General features: G+C 35.6%; 1 protein-coding gene across 3 annotated transcripts in view; it reads right to left on the bottom strand.

The window, feature by feature from the left end:
• LOC145676344 (uncharacterized) overlaps window positions 1-19,741 on the bottom strand; it is a 47,793-nt gene that overhangs the window by 13,925 nt on the left and 14,127 nt on the right. For 2 of the 3 annotated variants that reach the window (XM_081747192.1, XM_081747193.1), the window contains 3 exons: window positions 19,435-19,624; window positions 12,529-12,582; window positions 4,164-4,249 (listed from right to left, as the gene is read on the bottom strand). In XM_081747192.1, coding sequence (XP_081603318.1) covers window positions 4,164-4,249; window positions 12,529-12,582; window positions 19,435-19,624 — 330 coding nt within the window. The remainder of the gene's footprint in view (window positions 1-4,163; window positions 4,250-12,528; window positions 12,583-19,434; window positions 19,625-19,741) is intronic. The other variant, XM_081747194.1, reaches the window with a different exon arrangement.

The raw sequence follows: 19,741 nt of genomic DNA, 5'->3' as shown, positions 1-19,741 counted from the left end.
ACAGAATGGTAATATATAGAGAGGCGCAGTTTTCCAGAACCAATTAAGTGTCCCAAGAATATATTCAATTTTCACTCTTATTAGCCTCTTTCAGTCTATGCTATGCGTAAGAGCCGGAAGTCTTATAGAATGGCTTTGTCCGTTCGTCCGTCGGCAGGTACAAAGTAAACGCTGTAACAGATATCGAGAAGTGATTTTTTACAGTCGATTCGGAGCCGCAAGAATAGGTTCCATCTCCTCCGTTAACCCACTGTTCAAGACAGAAGTGAATGAAATCAGGCCCGTATCCAAGGGGGTCTAGGGGGAACCGCCCCCCCTAAATTTTGGCTGGCCCCTCTAAAATTTTTACTATAGACTGACAAATGAACTATAATGTATGGTGATGAACTATAATATGGTTGCATCGACCCCCCCTAACTTCAGCCGGGCCCCCCTACATTTTTAGGCTGGCTACTGGCCTGAATCAAATTACAAAGTTCTGATTTTAGCCTTTATCTGTATACAATGAAAATGTAACAGATACCGAGAATTTATTATTACAAACAGTTTAGCGTCTCAAGGATAGCACATCATGAATATCCACAACACCCTACAAAAAACAGAAATGATTTATATTTTTATTATCTTCGGTTTCGTTACTGATTTAGACAGAGCAAAAACGATAAAGATATATCGAGAAGTGTTTTTTTTTTTTTTTTTTTAACCGATTGAGCTTCCAAAAAAATAGGTCCCATCTCCATTAGCCCTCTATTCAAGCCAGAAGTTGCTCAAATTTACCATTTTCGCTTTCAATATTAATCAGCATAGAACAAAACTAGTGATAACCACAAACGATTCTTTTCAATGGTTACAGCGTCTCGAGAGTATATATAATCACAACTCGCAACCTCTATCGAAATCGGAAGTGGTTGAATTTACTAGTACTTTGGTTTCAATACTGATTTTCATAGAGAAAAAAAAAGAAAGAAAGAAATCGAGATGTGGTTTATCACAGTTGACTAAGCGTCCTAAGAATAGGTTGTATCCCTCTCTTAACTCTTGATTCAAACCGGAAATGGTTCAAATTAAGGATTACAAGTTTCAATGACCGATACTTTAGAATAAAACCACAGAGAGAACACGTCGTTAGACATAGTTGACCAACAGCAACGATATAGAGAGGAACACTCCGCGACTCTTGATTTTGGAATCTAAACTTTATCCATGTTTATAATTGTAATAATGCACCCCATAGTTGCCTATTCTTTAATGAACGCCGTATTTTGTTATTAGGAAGAGTTTGTACTCCAAGTTATTCCGCTCTATTAGTTTATCCTAACTTTGTTCCTTACGTGCCGAGCTTTGTTAGAGCTGTCTGGTCGTCCATAGCCCATACTTCATGTACCTGAGGATAGATTACAGTTCACCGAGAGAATCATCAATGGAGGATCGTTGAATGGGTATACGGACAAAATCTCGCGGCCGAAACCTCGCCGCCCAAAATCTCGCCGTGCCAAAACCTCGCCGCGAATGAAACTTTTCTTTAAAATTTACCCAATGTGTTTCCTAGTATGCAATTCCACATTACAAATATTAATAATAATAATAATAATAATAATAATAATAATAATAATAATAATAATAATAATAATAATAATAATAATAATAAGATACAAAACAAGGTGTGCGTGGGCTTTCTCGGGTTATTCCCGTTTCCTCCCACTTTCTTTATTCGATCATTTCCTTCATCCTGGTCATCTACGTCTCCTTTAACCTATAGGACATAATCAAGGGACGTCATAAAAACTCATATATTGTTTCATATTTTCATAAATATTATGAGATTTTTGTTAAAATTTTAAGTTTTTGGATGTTTCAAAGTTCACGAAACTAACCTCGTTAGTTGTCATTACTTTCCTTATGCAGACTTTCTTTCCCTATAACCAGTTTAAAAACATCCTGTCGCCCTACCTTCACATTGAAATCCTCTAATACAGAAATAGAATTTTCATATGGTATCGCGGGACTTGGTCAAATACCCGTGATACTTCTTCTGAAACAGCGTCTTTTATACCGTCATCCTTATCATCTGTTGGAACATTTACATTTTGGTCAGGCGAGATTTTGGGTATGGCGATATTTTGGGGAGCGAGGTTTTGGCCCGGCGAGATTTTGGCCCGCGAGGTTTTGGGTGGCGAGGTTTTGGGTGGCGAGGTTTTGGCCAGGCGAGGTTTTGGCCCCGCGAGATTTTGGCCCGCGACGTTTTGGGCGGCGAGGTTTTGGCCAGGCGAGGTTTTGGCCCGGCGAGATTTTGTCCCGCGAGGTTTTGGGCGGCGAGGTTTTGGCCAGGCGAGGTTTCGGCCTGGCGAGATTTTGGGCCGCGAGGTTTTGTGAGGCGAGGTTTTGGCCAGGCGAGGTTTTGGTCCGCGAGGTTGTCGCCGCGAGGTTCTGGCCGCGAGGTTTTGTACCCAAACCCGTTGAATGTTCCAGGCAAGTGCTGTGTAGACTTTTATCTCTCCTAAATCCATCCTTTTTCTTTCACCCTCTTTTCACCCTATTATATCACAATCTGTTTCCAATTGAAAAGTATTTAATTTCATTTGTTAAGCAACCCAGGTCACAAACCCATTACTTCTACTCTAAATATTTTAGTTTAAAAATCCAAGGATGGATTTGTCAATTCTAAATCCTCAAATTCTTTATTTTGCTACATCGAGCTACAAGAGTTGGCGAGACCATACTGTTCAATACTATCTCAAGAGTTTGTTTTTATTATGTTAATTGATTAAGGAAGTTGAGTACTATAAAATATACTCCAAAGTAAAATATCTTAGTTTCTTTTACAATTACTTTCATTTAAATGCATGTCTTAATGAGAAAGGGAATTAAAATATTTTCCATAAACATTCTTCCCTCGCGAAAAACTGGAATTTCAGCTACTTATAATTATTAGTTTTATTTTCCGTTTAATACACTATTTCGCATAAACTGTTCATCGTAACTGTTTATATTAAGAAATACTATTTGAAATCCCGGTAAGCTAGTTTCAACTTTGAAATAAAAACTCAACATTCCAAATTTTCACAAATCATCCAGCCTCAGTAGTCATCTAATTTTAAAACAAGCAATATGCTACTTTCTCCTTTCCACTTGTACTTGAAACAGTCTTCTTCCCTTTGAGTTTGCTTTTCATACTTACTTTCATCCTTTAAACAGCATGGCTTTCTATTAACTCGAGATGGGTGTTACAAAGCGCTTATCTCTCCGGCGTGCGGTCACAGGTTCGAACTCAGCTCCTGCCAAGTGCGCTTTGTAGGGGTCAAACAATGTGTACAGAGTTTTCTCGGGGCTCTTCTCTTTTCCCCAATTTCCTTATCCCACAATTATTATCCATCTCATTGTCACCCTCTCCTTTAACCTCAGTACATACATGTAATCTTGAGAAGTTAAACTGAAAAAGGTTCAATTTAAAGGCGTTTTCTATTCTTTTACAACTCTTAGGATCACCATTACAAAAGTATACAGTGTCGCAACCAGCTGTGAGGTAAGGGGCCCATCCCCCCTCCAGAAACTAACCTGGCTTATTTATACAGCAGCTCTGAATTCAAATTTTGGTGAAATTTCCAAAAATTCGTTGTTGCTCGGCATTTGTTCAGTATGTTTAAAAATATGCAAACTCTCTTACACACATGCACTGTGCTTAAAGAGTGCTCTTAATCTGCATTGAGGCATGAGATGTCACATGCGAAATATCGTCTTGCGATAGTTTACTGCTGTTTTTTCCAATAACTGGCTCACCTCTCTTAGCAAAAATGCAAACTTTAAATTTTGTCCATATCAGATGGTGCAGCACGTTGTTTGCGGAGTACTGTATTAGGTAGTCTTGGTCCCTCCCGAAATAAAACCGTGGTTGCGCCACTGAAAGTATACCACAATTTATATAATCCTTTAGTTCCTTAACACAAATTTCTCAAAAAAAATTAAATAGATCGTATATTGTGTTGCAAACTTCATGCCAAATGGCTATCATCAATCAAAACATTTCTCACTGTAATGGTAACTAAACTACTTCCTTTCTTCTTAATAATTAAGGAGAGTTGAAGGCATGTACGGACAAACAAAAGTATTCTTTCTTAATAGTTAATAATTCCTTAGTACTTATATTATGACAAAAAGATACGTACTTGTCTAGCTCCAATCATCAATAAGAAGGGCGCTACTACATCAACAGCACGAAATGAATACCAAAGGGCTCGTACAATCATTTCTTCTGTAATTAAACAATAAATTCGTTGTCTTATTCAAGTGATCTTGCCCTACGATATTTATGTTACTTTACACGCTTAAACACGATTCGCGTCATTTAAGGGGTTCAGAAAGTGGGATTCGGCTCCCTGGGGTAATTAACAAGCTCGCAGAGCCCATGGCAAAAATGACCCATTTAAGTTTTGAAGATAACTTTATAATATTATGTTAAAGGTTAAATGTTCTTTCGTACTTTTCCCTCAATATTGTTCTTTAGTCTTCTAGTATTGTCAGGTTAATGCCTGAAAACCCATTTAATTTACCGCGAACACTGTGTAAAAAGACTGGAATAATAAACAGAAAGGACTTTAAACTATTTAATAATTTTCAGCTGAGAGATAATTATTTTTTTCTCTTTCTTGCTTAATAACAATGAGAACAAAATCTATTTATGTATTATATTATTTTTAGTTCAACTTCTCACAGTTATGCCATCTAGGCAAAAAAGGGGCAGATGATTAATAAAATCGAATGATTGCGAAATTAAATTATTCGTATTCTCCTACGGGAAATTTAACTTGAGACCACGTGTAACAAAGACTCACGCGTTAGCTCCTAAACCAGTGGGGAGGTCGAAGAGAACAAAATCAAGCCGTGAATAAAATAATAATCAAAAAGTTTTCTATTGCTGTATAAATTTTCTGTCTTCGTGAACATGGGAAAAGGGAGGCTTTATCGTATAGATGTCTAAGCTGGTACCTAGTTTTGAATGCGTCCATATCAAGCTTTTTTGTTCAGTTGAGTCCGAAATTGAAAATTGGAATTATGTATTCTACGAAGTGAACCTTTATTTTCACGATAAGGACACAATAAGTTGATTGCACACATTATATTCAAATGCTAGTCGAATTAAGTTAATTTTCCCACTTTCCTAAAAGTTCTAAACCAAAAGCTAATCTTTCTCTATTTCCAATGGAAAACAAGAGAGCATACCAGAAGTTCTACTTCTGGACCAATGCTATGTAGAGGAAGTTCGGGTATTATGGAATACCATTTTTGTTTCGCTTGTAACTCAGTTAATAACTGCACATTGAAACAAAAAGGAAAACAAGTATACGCCTTACATATTTGGCTTTATTTATGCGTATCTTGATAAAGATATTTCGTTACAGAGGTGGGCAGAATTTATAATTTGTAAATTAACAAGTTTGGAGGGTAATATGAAATAGTTGGGTAATATGGAATACAAATGCTATATAGAAAAGAAATGAGTTTTCCGTTGAATATACAATGAATACAGTGACAATATATGAAACTTCTGAATGCCAAGTCATAACTGAATGCGATCACTTGCAAAAGTCGCAAATATAATACTCTGCTTCAGGATCGGCACAGTAATTGTGTGCTCACATTAAACATGATGAACGCTGGACCCAAGCTCACACCTTGTATTATCAGAAAATTTGCTGTAATAAAAAATACACTTAGCATTGTTGTCATCATAAATGTACGTTTAATTGCCCAATACCGATAGATATTTTTGTAATCGGAATACCATACGGAATACGGAATACCATGCTTTTCTTGCAGGTATTCCATATTGCCCTCCAAGCCATCTTGGAAACGAAAGAGCTGTTAAACGCATTTGAAGGCGTATAGCGCTTATCAAACTACCACTCTGTGTATCCAACGTCATAGTAAACAAAGAATTGTTATTCTATTACATTTCAATAGGAAAATACAGGTTGTAAAACACTTACCTGTAAAAGTTTTCACGAATAAGAAATCAGATTTTCACGTCTACCAACACAAAGGATGTCACAATCACAAGGAGACTAACTGTAGAGTATCATGGGAACGTGAGGTAGTAGTTTTCTCTCCGCTTGGAAGCAACACATAGCAGGCGAGATAATGAGGTATTCTATATTATATGACTATTCCATAATACCCTAACTTCCTCTAACAACTAGATGGTTGTTTATGAACTTCTTACCAGAACTTGAAACAATTATGAAAAGATAGAAAGGCAGAAAAGAGAGTAGAATTGCAACTAAAATAAGGTGATTTTGCTAGTAATCTTTTTTCCGAAAGGTAAGATGGGATCTTTCTTCTCGAAATTGGATAAGGCACTTCATTTCAGATGCAATATAATGCCAAAAAACACAATGTACCTTTGCCATCATTCCTATAACCAGTCTCCAGTAATATAGTATGTACTCCATAGTGATTTGTTTTGTGTTATTGAGAACCTAAAATAATCACAAAAGGGAAAGGTCTAGTTTTCGAGCAAGGGAAATTTATCTCTGAACATTTATTAGTAGAATATATGTGGCATCGAAAGAAAACCGTTTTGCCTTAAAGTAAAGAGAATGATTTATTATTATTATTATTATTATTATTATTATTATTATTATTATTATTATTATTATTATTATTATTATTATTATTATTATTATTATTATTACAAAAGTTCCTCACTTCTGTGTTAAATTAAGATATCAAATGTACAGTAGAGCGTCGATTATCCGAACGTCGGTCAACCGAACGACCGCTTAACCGAACTGTGTACTCGCTCGCACCTATTACTCTCCCACCCTACCGTCCATCATCCCCCTCACTCCCAAACCAAGTTTCCCACAGTAGTCGCCGCACTGAGCCACCGCTGGCGGAACATTGCTTCTAATGGGGCATTCATAAGGCACTGCTGACCGGCCAAGCCGTCAGTCGCTGTGTTTCAACAATCAGCACACTTCTGTCGGTTTGGCACTGGCTGTAGAAGTACAGTACAGTAGAGTACAGTACAGTTCGATTATCCGAACAAACCAGTTTTCCGAACACCCATGTCCCCCAATTACTTCGAATAATCGACGCTCTACTGTATATCACCTTCTGCAATGCAATATTTGATTTGCATCATATTTATATAATTTTGTATCGCAAACTGCGTTACAGTAACGTTTTAAAAACGTTGATATAATGTGTGTGTGTGTGTGTGTGTGTAGATAGGTGGTGTTTTAATAGCATAATAAATATTAAAAAACGTGAAGCTACTTATGTTGGTGAAGAGTCTTGCCCCTCTCTCCAAACAAAATCTGAAATGATGGTACTGTCAAACACATAGATACATTGTAATAAACTCAATTATATATGTTTAATTAGTTACTACAAGTACAATGATGCTAATACCTAAATTTCAGCACTTAGGACGGCCGAACATTGGCCAGAGTGTGCTGTTAGCTCATCCGAGGCAGAAGAGATAGGAACAGAGTTCGTGATTCACAGTACATTAAAAGCAGTCAATATGCAAGTGAAGAAGAGTACTCGTGTCTCGCTTGTAGATGCGCACGATGAACAAAAATGCGGAAAAAAACAGTAATTTGTTACTTAGAAAAGACACTTACCAGGTGTTTGTGCTAGTTATGTGTAGACATTGAGTTTCAGAAATACTGTGTAATTCAGCCGATGGAAGCCTTCTTAGGAAACAACAACGATATTAATAGTTCGAATTTTATTTATTTATTTATTAACGACAAGCAGAGGATCCGATATACTAGCCTTCACGTTGGGATACAGGAAATATTCTGCATTTTTTTAAAATTTATATTTATATTTTACAGTGTAGTATTCTAAATGCATCTGAAAAACATACTGCAGCGATGTCCAACACATTAATTTACAAGGTAAAATGATTCTAAAATATCACGTGTATCATCATAATGCTTAATTCATGCATAACTCACGGGACGTGGGTTATGGTGTAAGGAACAAGTTGAGTTACATATAAAAAATAATTTATTGGAGTATGTAAATAATAATACATTTAACCAATACCATAATGAATTGAAGTAGTGATATAATACAGGTAGTATGATACAAAAATTACAATAGAATTTGAGTAGTATAGTGTTTTGGAGTTCGAATTAACAAGGAGACAGTCCTTGAATCCCCTCGTGTGCTCACAAGATTAAGTGTTCTCTTCGCACAGTGTTAAGTATTGCAATAATAATACGCACAAAGCATACTGTTTCGTAACTTTAAAATAAAGAGATTTGTTACTAATTTGAATAATGATTATATGATATTGCTTATTATTGGTTATAATTAGATGTGTATAGTTTTATTGAATGGTTTTAGTGCCCTCGGTAAAAATCAACAAATACTAATTCAAATGCATCTTAATTATTATTAAAACAAGTTACATAAAATTAAAGGAAGGTTACACAATAATAATTATAAAAATTATAATTAATAACAAATTAAGCCTGTTATGGAGGAAAACTTCCATACACTGAACTTCTTATGTGTCGCCTCTTCAGCATAATTAATAAAGGTATTTATTGCATAGGCTGAGGTCCATCCTAACCAGGTTCCAATTCTAATGGACAACTAACTACGCTGTTCTGGCTGACGGACCAACTGACAAATTAATGATTAACCAACTAACTGCCAAACTAACTGACCAAATAACTGACCCTTTGTTTACTACTTATTTAGTTTAAATACCCCTGGTTTTGGCTTTTTACCTGTATAACTTCCTTATTTTGTTTTTGTATTTTGTCATTTTTACTTTTATTTTTAAATTTTACTTCTTAAAAGTGAATTTGTTTATGGAACCTCAGTCTTTTCCTTTTTATTTTTAATTTTAAAAGTTTTTAATATACATTAATTTGTTAAAAGTTACACAGTCGATTAAGTCTGTTCATGATCGTCGGCTCAGAACACGCCACTGAACTCGGAGTCTCGATGGTCCAGAGAGCATAGATCGCTGAATGACGAACGATGATTGAAGATTGATACCAAGTGTGTAAAACTGCTAGTTTATATACTATCTTGAAAGGTATTTTAGAGTCTCGAAAACACATGCCATACTTGTCTTTTTTGGCTTAAAGGAAACTGTGTTGTTCTTTTCTTTAAAATAATAACCTTGGAACTGTTTTGTGTAACTTATTTTGACTTTTTACTGGAAATACAATCTTGCGTACTGTTCCTTTCACAACAAGGTCAGACAAGTTGTATTCGTTCTTGGTTTTAGTTTCAAAAATTATATTCAGATGAGAAATATCACAATATTCACGTAATTACAGGAACTTTTAATATTTTTTCATCACTCATGTCCATTGGAACATGGTAACAGAATATCAGATAAGTTGTGTTAAAAAATACACAGATAATGGATCAATCTTAGCAAGGTCGTGCTAGGTGGTACCGCCAGTAAAAAGCATTGACTTCATAATATTGAAATGGCGAATATGATTACAGTTATGATTTGTCGCATACTTTACAAGAGAGTTGGTAATTAGCTAACGTTGTCGTGTATTTTGAAAAGACAGGCAATAGATGAATTTTAAAGCAAGGACAATATACATTGAACATTGCTATGCAAAGGCAAGCTTATGGAAGATGAAAGTAAACTGATAAATGTATAAATGACATTACCACTTTTCAAATGATTCGTATAAACACAATGATACTCAAAATATAAATTCGTCTGCATATTGTTAGAAAACAAGTGATTTACAGGTAGTATAGTGGAATCATAGCAAAATTAAAATTAGTAAATGAAAGAGGTTAAGTGAAAGTATATGCAAATTTTCCTACACCAAAACATTTTATCAAATTATTGACATGGAATATACAAACTTATTAGGAATATATATAAACATATGCATATTGTAATAAAATTATACTTTTCAATGTATTTTACTTTCTATATATATTTGTATGTAAAGTAGCATTTAGAAGGAGAGCATCGAGTATGGTTGCAAACGAAACTTCCATATGTTCATTTATTAAACAAGAGAGCGAATGGCTGAAAACGTAAGGGGAAAACGCATTTTATATTTATGTACGTTCATGTAGTTCATACAGAAAATACAATGTATTATGCTAATACCTATAGATTAGCAGTTACCACTATTCGCTATTCGTGGATGTATGGTTCCGTCCCCAATTTCTTCAAAATAATCTTCCTTAACAGTTTATACCTACTCGTGGGAAGAAATAAATGAACTAACAATTAGCAAGGGATGAACAGAGACAATTTCTACATTCCCTTATATTTATCTCACAGAGCACTGGTGTTATAACGATAACAGTAGTCAGTAAGGTAAAAGATGTAGAAGTTAGAACAAAACCCGGAAGTATGAGAGAATGTAAAGTATAAGAGTGTTTAAACTAAGATACTTTCCTCTGGAATGATATTTATACATATCAGCATTCGTAGAAAATATCAAATTACCAACTGCGAAACAACTGGTGTATACTGCCAAATTTATGACAAAATAAATTATCAATTTAAATTAATGTTTAGAAAGATACTAGACAAATACTATTTTTTAAAAATTGATATAATCTACAATTGTGTTCCGATGTTAAGGCAGACGGTGATGATGATAACGGACAAAATGATGTAATGAAGAAAGTGGAAACGCCGAGAAATCCCACCCACATATTAGCCGTCCACCATAAAGGCAACTTGGAGCTACCTGAGACCAAATCAGGGACCCCACACACCAGAGGAGAACAATCTACCACTGAGCCAGCGTGGCCTTTAAACGAGTAATATGTTGATTATGAGAAAAATAACATTAAAAAGAGGAACATTACATAAATAAGCAGCGGGCAGCTGGTATAAACAGTATAAGTCAGATGAGATTTGGCAAATGAAGTTTCAAATGTTTCAGGAATGGAGACGATGCTGGACATATAGAACGAAGAAACTACGACTAGGTGGGAAAGAGAATTGAAAGGTTGAAATACCAGGAAGAAGGAAGATGGAAAGATCCAAGATGAGATGGAAGAACAAGATACAACATGATTCGAGGGAATGGAAAATAGAGGACGATCAGGATGGAAGAAAATGAAGGAAAAGAATTAAAGATGAAATCACCGATCCCATAAAACCATGGGAAAATGCGAAGACAAAGAAGATGGATCTATCATGCTGTCACGATGATTTTTAATTTACTTTATGGGCCCGGACGGCGGCTATCAGACGATCAATGTGAATTATTTACACCCGTGAATGATGGGCCATATTCAGGCCCGCAACCAGAGGGGGCTACGGGGAGCCTTCCCTCCTAAACTTTTCGTGGCCCCTTCAAACCTTAACACAAAATGCTATTACTAATACAAACAATACAATTTAGCTATTGGTAGAGAATGTTTAATGACTTGGCCCCCCAAACCTCTGTGGCTGGTTGCGGGCCTGGCCATCTTTCTAAACATTAATGATATTTTTCAACAAGACAGCGCCCCATGTCCCATGGCCAAAAGTGTGTGATACATTGGTTTCAGGAGTTAATTCCAGTTTATAACCTTGCGCTAAACTCACCGGATCTTAATCCCATTGAAAACATGGGAGATATCATTACATGTCAGACCAGAGATCATCGCCCGGATTTACGAGAATTGAGTGACCTGGCTTTGTAGATCTGGTGTGTCCTGCCTTCAGCCACATACCAAAGCCACAGAGACCTATTCCGTGCCAAAGGTGGACCTACAGGATATTAGGTAGGTGGGTATAACGCATTGCCTTATCAATGTGTATTATGATTACTTTCAATTGTTTGAAAAATAAATTTTCCCAATGTTGCTATTATATACAATTCTTTGTTTTTGATGTTTATTTGTGAATCTCTACATTACAGTCTAACGTATTTTAGTTATACGTATCTGCTATTTTATATTTTAATTTTTGAATATACATACATCCTTGTGTCATGTTTCACATCTTATCAAGGTTCAAACTCGAGCACCCCTGTTATTCTGCCCTGATGGATTTGCGATAAACAATCATTACTTCATGCGTTTGCTGGTGTGCGCGATGCTTAAAATTAACAAGTGGTTTTTAAATATGTTTCCTTTTTAGATTGTGAATCAGAGCAACTCCGTGATAGAGCCTATACGTCAACCTGTATGTTCCATTCCGACGATCGTAGAATAATGTGAATAACATAAACTACAGGGATATTCGGACTTAATAGGCTAATTAACTATTCCACTGCGCCAATTATTTTACAATCACTCTCTGCATTTATCAGGTGTCTCTCCCATCCCAAATATGCGAAAAAATACTGTTTTGAAAGATGTTGCATTTTACTTTGAATTTTTGATAGTTTTACCATTGAAATATTTAATTTTGATACGTGATTTTTATTATTTTTTTTTAATTTAGAAAACATGCGAAACCATTTCAACTTGGCAATGTTAGTAGACACGTGTTTTTGAATTTCATATTTAAGCAAACATATTGTGTCCCAGAACTACAAGAAATGAATGTCATTTAAAAAAGAAAATACTTACTGTAATTCTTCAAGAAAGGAATTTCGGCTAAAAAACTTCCAAGTATTGAACATTCTGTTAAAGATTAAAATAAAATAATTCATAATTACAAAGTAAATAGCTTTTAGAAAATATATTTTCAGAAACATATTGATTCATTATTCTAGCTTTGGAATTACGTCAACTAAAATTTTTAAAAATCCGACCACAGCTGTCGCTTATAATTAGTACTGTGTATTACAGTTTTGGTAATATAGGGCAGACACATTTTGAAAGTACAATCTAAGTCTAGGGTTGTATATACTTCAGAAAATGAGAGGTTACTTCTAACAACCAATAAGCTCTTTCCTTTTATTTTCATAGTTACATATAGGGTGTACCATTTATCTTGGTATGCCCTTGCAACTTTCAAACTACTTGATGCAAAACGCTCGCTAAAATTTCGTAGCATGCAAATATTGATAGGAGAACATGGTTTGATGTACATTTTAGTAGAACTAGATTAACAGAGTTGCCAACTCAACATAAAGCTGTATTTTTCAAATAGTGCTACGTCAGGTTATTACATATTTCAAATCTACGAGAGCTATTTTTAAGTAAAGTCCGATTGTCAACAGAAACAAAAGTATAAAGATAGTGCCACAGTTCCTTTGTACACATTAAGCTATTTTTTTTATATAGTTACAATGTTTGTTTAAACATTTATCATAGCGTTCGATAAGTTTTTGTATAGCCACGTGGTAGAAATCCCCCGCCTGTGAAAATCCAATCTTCAATCGTCAGCCGTTCCAACATGTCCCAATTTTTCTCGATAAAGCTGAGATCAGGCGAAGTCGCGAGCCAGGTGAGATGTGAGATGTCCACCTCATGTTCATCAAACCTTCATGGACCCTTTACTTGTCAGAGACTTGACGGATGGATCCTGCAGCAGTTCTTGTCTGGTTTGGAACCTATTAGAGGTCGCTAATCTACGCAGACATCTACGGTCACGCTTGGATATGATGGGTTTCGGTCACTCTTTCATTTTTTCATGTAAATACTTAAGCATGCTACATAACTAATACAGAGGCTTTTTCCTGGGTATTCAGGTTTTCATCCCTTCATTAAAGCTTACAAAGTAAAATTTAAAAAACATCTTCATGCGATTTACTGTCGTCTTGTTTCCCCTTTTCTTTTTTCATCTACACCTCAACAAAATCAAGAGCAAATATCTTTCCATAAACATAGAAGCCGCAACTCTACACCCCCTCCCGACAAATTCTTTAGAGTAGTATAACCTGACCAGGATAGCTGTGCGGTTTTGGGAGGATGGCGCTGCTGTTGTGTTTACATCAGTTTCTTGGCAAGCGCGGTGGGACAGGGGAGCGGAGAGTTTCACTTTGCAGTGTATCCAACGGTTTCTTAAAGTTGCAGTTTAGATGTTATACATAGTCTAATCTCTTTACGCTTAATAAAAAACGCCGTAACTTATGTATGTATTGTAGTGAACCATTCCTGAAGTAATGCAGATGTATTGTGAATAGTGATTTATGAATGGAAATTACCAATTTAAGAACAACATAGCACCGTTGACAATTCAGTGAGCTTCTACCGTGTATTAAGCAGATTGTATAAAAATTGATTATGTTTTATTCGATTTCATTATAAAACAGTAGCAGCCTGTAAAACGCAGGAATGACAATGTCAGTGATTAAAAGATTAATTTTGGGTTGATAGCTTAGAGTTTTGCGCAATATCTTGTAACTGTAAGTTTAAATCAAGTTAAGGTTAAGGTTCATGATGCTGCTGTTTAAGTGTATGTTTATCGATTGACAAATAAATTATTTTTTCGAGTTTTAGCCAGGGAGGAATCTCGAAACGTTTCCTCTCAAGAACTGTGAAAGTCCTTTCCGCTGGTCTATTGGCCAGCGCATGTACTTTTATTGTATGTGGTTCTGGGTTTGATTCCCATTGAGAGAACAAAATTTAATTTTACAATCTTTCACTTTCATTAATCATCTGTCTCCTCTAGCATAAACAACATAATCATGGGACGTTAAAATAAAGAAATTTCATTTTTTTTGTTCGAGAAATGTGAACCCTTTGGGGGAAAAGGAGGTGGAGAATTTTTTCCTTCATTTTTTAAAGATTTATGGGATTGGATAGCTTGCCTTTAGGGATTGATTTGTACAATTTGGTTCAGTGCACCCTTCTTTTAGGATCATTATAGAAATTCAGCCCTTTGGTAGAGTTCGAATAAAAGTATTGATAAAACATCAGCGTATGGGCAGTGTAAGAGTATCATTGCTTCAGCACACAATAAATTTTATTTATGAGGAAAGAAATTACCTCTGGACTAACTCTGAATTTCTCTCAGGTTTTAGCTATCAGGTCACAAAGAATTAAATCTACTAACTGTTTTCACACACAATATAATTTTGAAACTTGGGAGCCTAGTGTTATATTTGTGTCTGTAGTATATAATAATGCTGATACGTTATTCTGTTGAACATCTTAAAGGTATTTGTCGATTGATTTCAGAGGACTGAGTTTAGCCCGTAAACACAAGTTGCCTATAGTTCAAACATATCAGATGTACGGTCTTGTTTAATAAAACCTGCTCCTCCCTGTCCTCTATCTGAAAAGTCCTATATTGTTATTCACATATGAAATTCAAAAGCGAAGTCAATCGTCTTTATTCAGTTGTATTTTTATTTCAAGTGTAAGTATTAATATGCGCTACGCATGGTTGCAAGAGGTTGGGTGGCTTTTTTTTTAAACACTGAACTGACATATCTAACATTGGCACTCATCTTCTTTATAAATTGATGTAAGAAACGGCCGATTGATTTCCAGCCAATTACTTCATCACCGGTATCTTTGAGCAATGAGATAACAATGGAAGCCAAACTTCGTTCTTTTTAAACTTGATACTTTGAAAAACTTATGGAAGTCGTTTTGTTATTCAAATACATATTCGCTCTAATAAATTTCAGAAGTACCGTCAACTGGGGTGAATAGAAACATGGGGGTGAATAGAAACAAAACTTCCAGATTAGTTTTGGATCTATCTGGACGATAAATTAATCAAGAAAACTGAAATTTCTTAACATAGTCTTATACGGCTAAAGTGTTCAGGGCAGAGACAAAATGTTTTCCTGAGTTGGAAACACTGAGCTAGACGACAATAGCATAAATGTGTTACTGAAATCTTACACGGTATTTTAGCGCTCCTCAAACTTTCTTGGTAAGTATGACATTTTCATATTTGTTGCATTTGAACATATGCCTATTTTGTAGTTTGTTGTTTCATTTACTGACGTTCATAGTAAAAGTTCTCCTTTTGTAAATTATTTCTAATCAAAATTTAACTTTACTGGATTATTGTTATGATTTTTAATTAGTGGGGTGAATAGAAACACTTCTTGAGGAGTGGAAAATTCTTGAGAAGCGGAAAAAAGGACCTGAGGATATTGTTACGAAACTGTTGGGTTTTATTAGGAGTTCGTCAACACGCTTTAAGTATATGATTAGTTTCGGGCTCCTTCGTGGCTAGGCGGTTAGCGTACGCGCCTTTGGCGTAGGAGACCCGGGTTCGATTCCCGGCGGAAGCTCATGTGGTTCTGATTCCACGTTAATCAGTAGGTCCACGTCTCATATAGCCTCGCTGCTGAACGGGACGATAACCTTAAAATCAACTCAACTCATGATAAGTTTCCCTGGTGATTTCAGTGGTTTAAATCTTATTCAAATATCATCAAAACTGTGTGGTCGTTTGTACCTATATTGTGCATTGTATTGTTTTATAAGTTTGTAACTTATATAATACTGGTCTTATTGAACTTATATCTTGCAGGTATTAAATAAATAGTTCGTTTCAACAAATACGCTGTTTCTTTTAACCTTTCCAATAGTATAAAAGAAACAACAATGGAAATAAAGTCATTGTTTCTATTCACCCCTACCCATGGGATGAATAGAAACATTAAGAAAAATCAAGGTGAAGAAAAGTAGAATTGATAAATTAATGTTACGTTTACTGAACTTCATTAGCATATTAAGACCTTTTGTTTGGAATAATCTGATATCGAAATCTTTAACATCACCAGACTTATATACTCATATAGCCAAAAATGTGTTTCTATTCACCCCATTTGACGGTAGCATTAATCTTAGAATAACGTAATGGCTGTAAGAGTTACCCTGAAAATTTATTTTGTATGTTTTCTTTTTTACGTAATTCAGAGATTTTGTCTGAATTTTATTGGAGTTATAAGGAACCTTCAATTATCAGGCACCCCATTTTAATCGCTCTCCCTCCGCTGTCAATGCAACACTTCTAATTGTCTCCCTAGGGCTCTTGGGTCCACCCCTGATTGAGTGGTACATAAAAATAACTTTGTCTAATCTCTGTCATTATTTAGCATGGTTTAGTAATTTAAAAAATATATTTCTGCCACATTTTGAAAACTTTATTTGAAAGTTTTCAAAATGTGGCAGAAATATCGTTTTTTTAAATATCGTTTAAAAAAATACTAAACCATGCTAAATAATGACAGAGATTAGACAAAATTATCTTTATATACCATCTCAATCAAGGGGTGGACCCAGGACCCTTGGGGAAACGGTTAGGAGTGTGGCGGTGAAAGATTATTAGTTCTCTTGATGTCAATGCAAAAGAATTTTCTTACTCAAGACCCCGATCGCTCCGCCCCTGACTTGAGCATATGCGTGAAGTGGTTTATTACGAACAAGACAGAAAGAACTGTGATAGATTGATTACAGAACTGTGATAGATTGATTACAAGTAGTCCGGTTAGAAACACTGCTGCTTGCATTTTAGTTCCAAAACCGGCCGCCCGCACTCGTTCGCTGGTTGTGTTATAACTGCTGGAGGAATGACATGAAGACAAATGGTTGACACTATACTCTGTCAGGTGGCGGGCTTTCCTGAGGGTCGTCCTTTATTCTAGATTTTCTCCATCATTAGATCTTAAGGTGGTGTCCTAACCACCTTAAAAAGTTCTAGTAATTATTTTTGGAACTCTTGAGATCTTTGAAATTGGTGAGTTGTTCATCATCAGTTCTCCAATAATCCTTATAGGAACTTTCTAAATGATGGGAGAGATATCTAAGTGGAGGTCTTAGGATTGTACTTGTTATAGGGATCAATCTAAGCGACGATTGGGAGCTCAAGTGAGAGCTAGAGACATACGTTGGTCGAGGATCGACCTAAATGGTGGACGAGAGAACGATAACTATAGTTCTGTAGGGAACATAGGGATTCTCAAAAAAGGAGGATGTCTAAATGATGACTAGACAAAAAATAAATAAAATAAAATAAAATAAATGATTTATTGTAAAACCATTAGTTTATCTACCCATTACCTAGCCTTATCGGTTTTAAGTGTTTATTTGACGTAGTGAACGCGACTGCATTGATCCCTTCTAAGTTTTCTGTTCCAATGCGAATCAATTTCTGTACAATTCGTAGTTCTTTGTTTTGATTATGGTTTTGTATATAGTTCATTGTTATTTTGTTCCATAATCTCTTCGTTGTTAACAAAGTAAAGCGTTATTTCACGTTCTTTTTCATTTAAAGCCTAATAAAATACTTACCGCCTTATGGAGAGTCGTTTTGACTTATGATTAGAGTCATACTAAACGCCTGACTACTGCAGGAATCTTATGTTAGTCGAACTCTTTAGTATAGTACTAATCAAGCGTCAAAACGACTCTGCATAAGACCCTTACTCTTTTCTTATGTCAACAGTAGGGCTATGTAACTAGTCTAATTAACTATTTCCTAAATGTTTAACGTTTATTAATAGCGATATTGTTATATTAGTATAGACTAAGCTATAAGTATTATATACGAGGTGTGTTCAAAAAGTCTCGAATCTGGTTGGCAAAAATATATTTATTGATTTGGAAATCCGAAACACTAATCCCCTTTAAAGTAGTCTTCTTGGTAATGCACACACTTCTCCCAGCACTCCCGCCATTGTTGGAAACACTTCTGGAACGCAGATTTTGGAATGGTAAGCAACCGTACCATCACATTCCACATTATGTCTTGTCTTGAGTCAAATCCGGTCCTGAGCTTCGTGGCTAAGTGATTAGCGTACGCGCCTTTGACGTGGGAGACCCAGGTTCGATTCCCGGCGGAATCTCGTGTGGTTCGAATTCTACGTTAATCAGTAGGTCTCGCTGCTGAAAGGGATGTTAAACTCAAAATCAATTCAATTCAAATCGGGTCTCTCTTAGTGGCATTTTCAGTTTGGGAGATAACCAAAAGTTACACGGAGCCATGTTGGGTGAGTAGGGGGTCTGACGATACACAGGAATGTTGTGTTTGGCGATGGAAGCCTGAATCAAATTTTGCGGACACTCTCCTCATTCTCCAATTCTTGTTTAAAATTGAATGTACTGATCCAATTAAACGGTTTCCGCTTGAGTATTGCCAAACTTTTGGCAAAATTTGATGCAATATCGCTGCTCAAGATTTTCTGTCACTTAAAAAAAATAACCTCAAATCCGACGACCGCTCATTACACGTCTTAACTCGTTGGTCGACTGTTAGTGACTGACGCTTTCTGCGGGCAGAAAATATTTCACGACTTCCTATTAGTGTCTCCTCTGCATCTACACTGAAGAAAGTCTCCCGCGTTTCATTGGTTTACGCGGTGAAAAATAAGGCTCGATAAAATATGAACACACCTGATACAAACATTTCAAGGAATCAATGAATGGTAATTACCAGGATATGGATGAGAATTAAAAATTAGTTAATAGAAATGGAAACATTTTTAGTCACGCTAACGCCAACCTTTATATGCACCGTAAACATTTGTTATATAATTATGTATGGCCATGTAGAAACCAATTTTCTTTCTAATTCAACATGCAACAGATTAGAGTTTAAACAAAAATAATACATGCATTTACCACATCTTTTCAGAAGCATTAGTTTCATCGGAGCTCCATACTGCGTATTGGATAAGCAGTACATTTTACGAACAAATTTTGCGACTGCTTTTGCTTCCTCAGCATTAACACCTGTGGGTGTAATAGTTTTCGGTGTTTGTAAAAGAGATACTGGGTAGACTGGCGCTATCAATACCATAATTTCCGAAATCTGAAAGAAACAACATATAGTTATTTCTCTGTTTCTCTTATAAGAATACAGTAAAATTCAACTGAAAGGTCAGGACACAAAGCTAACATTCCAAAAACAAAGTTCTCAATGGACTTA

Source organism: Thermobia domestica, unplaced genomic scaffold (assembly GCF_964235325.1).
Source record: "Thermobia domestica unplaced genomic scaffold, izTheDome1.hap1.1 HAP1_SCAFFOLD_99, whole genome shotgun sequence".
In the NCBI taxonomy this organism is placed as follows: Eukaryota; Metazoa; Arthropoda; class Insecta; order Zygentoma; family Lepismatidae; genus Thermobia; species Thermobia domestica.
This window is presented reverse-complemented; position numbering and strand designations above follow the sequence as displayed.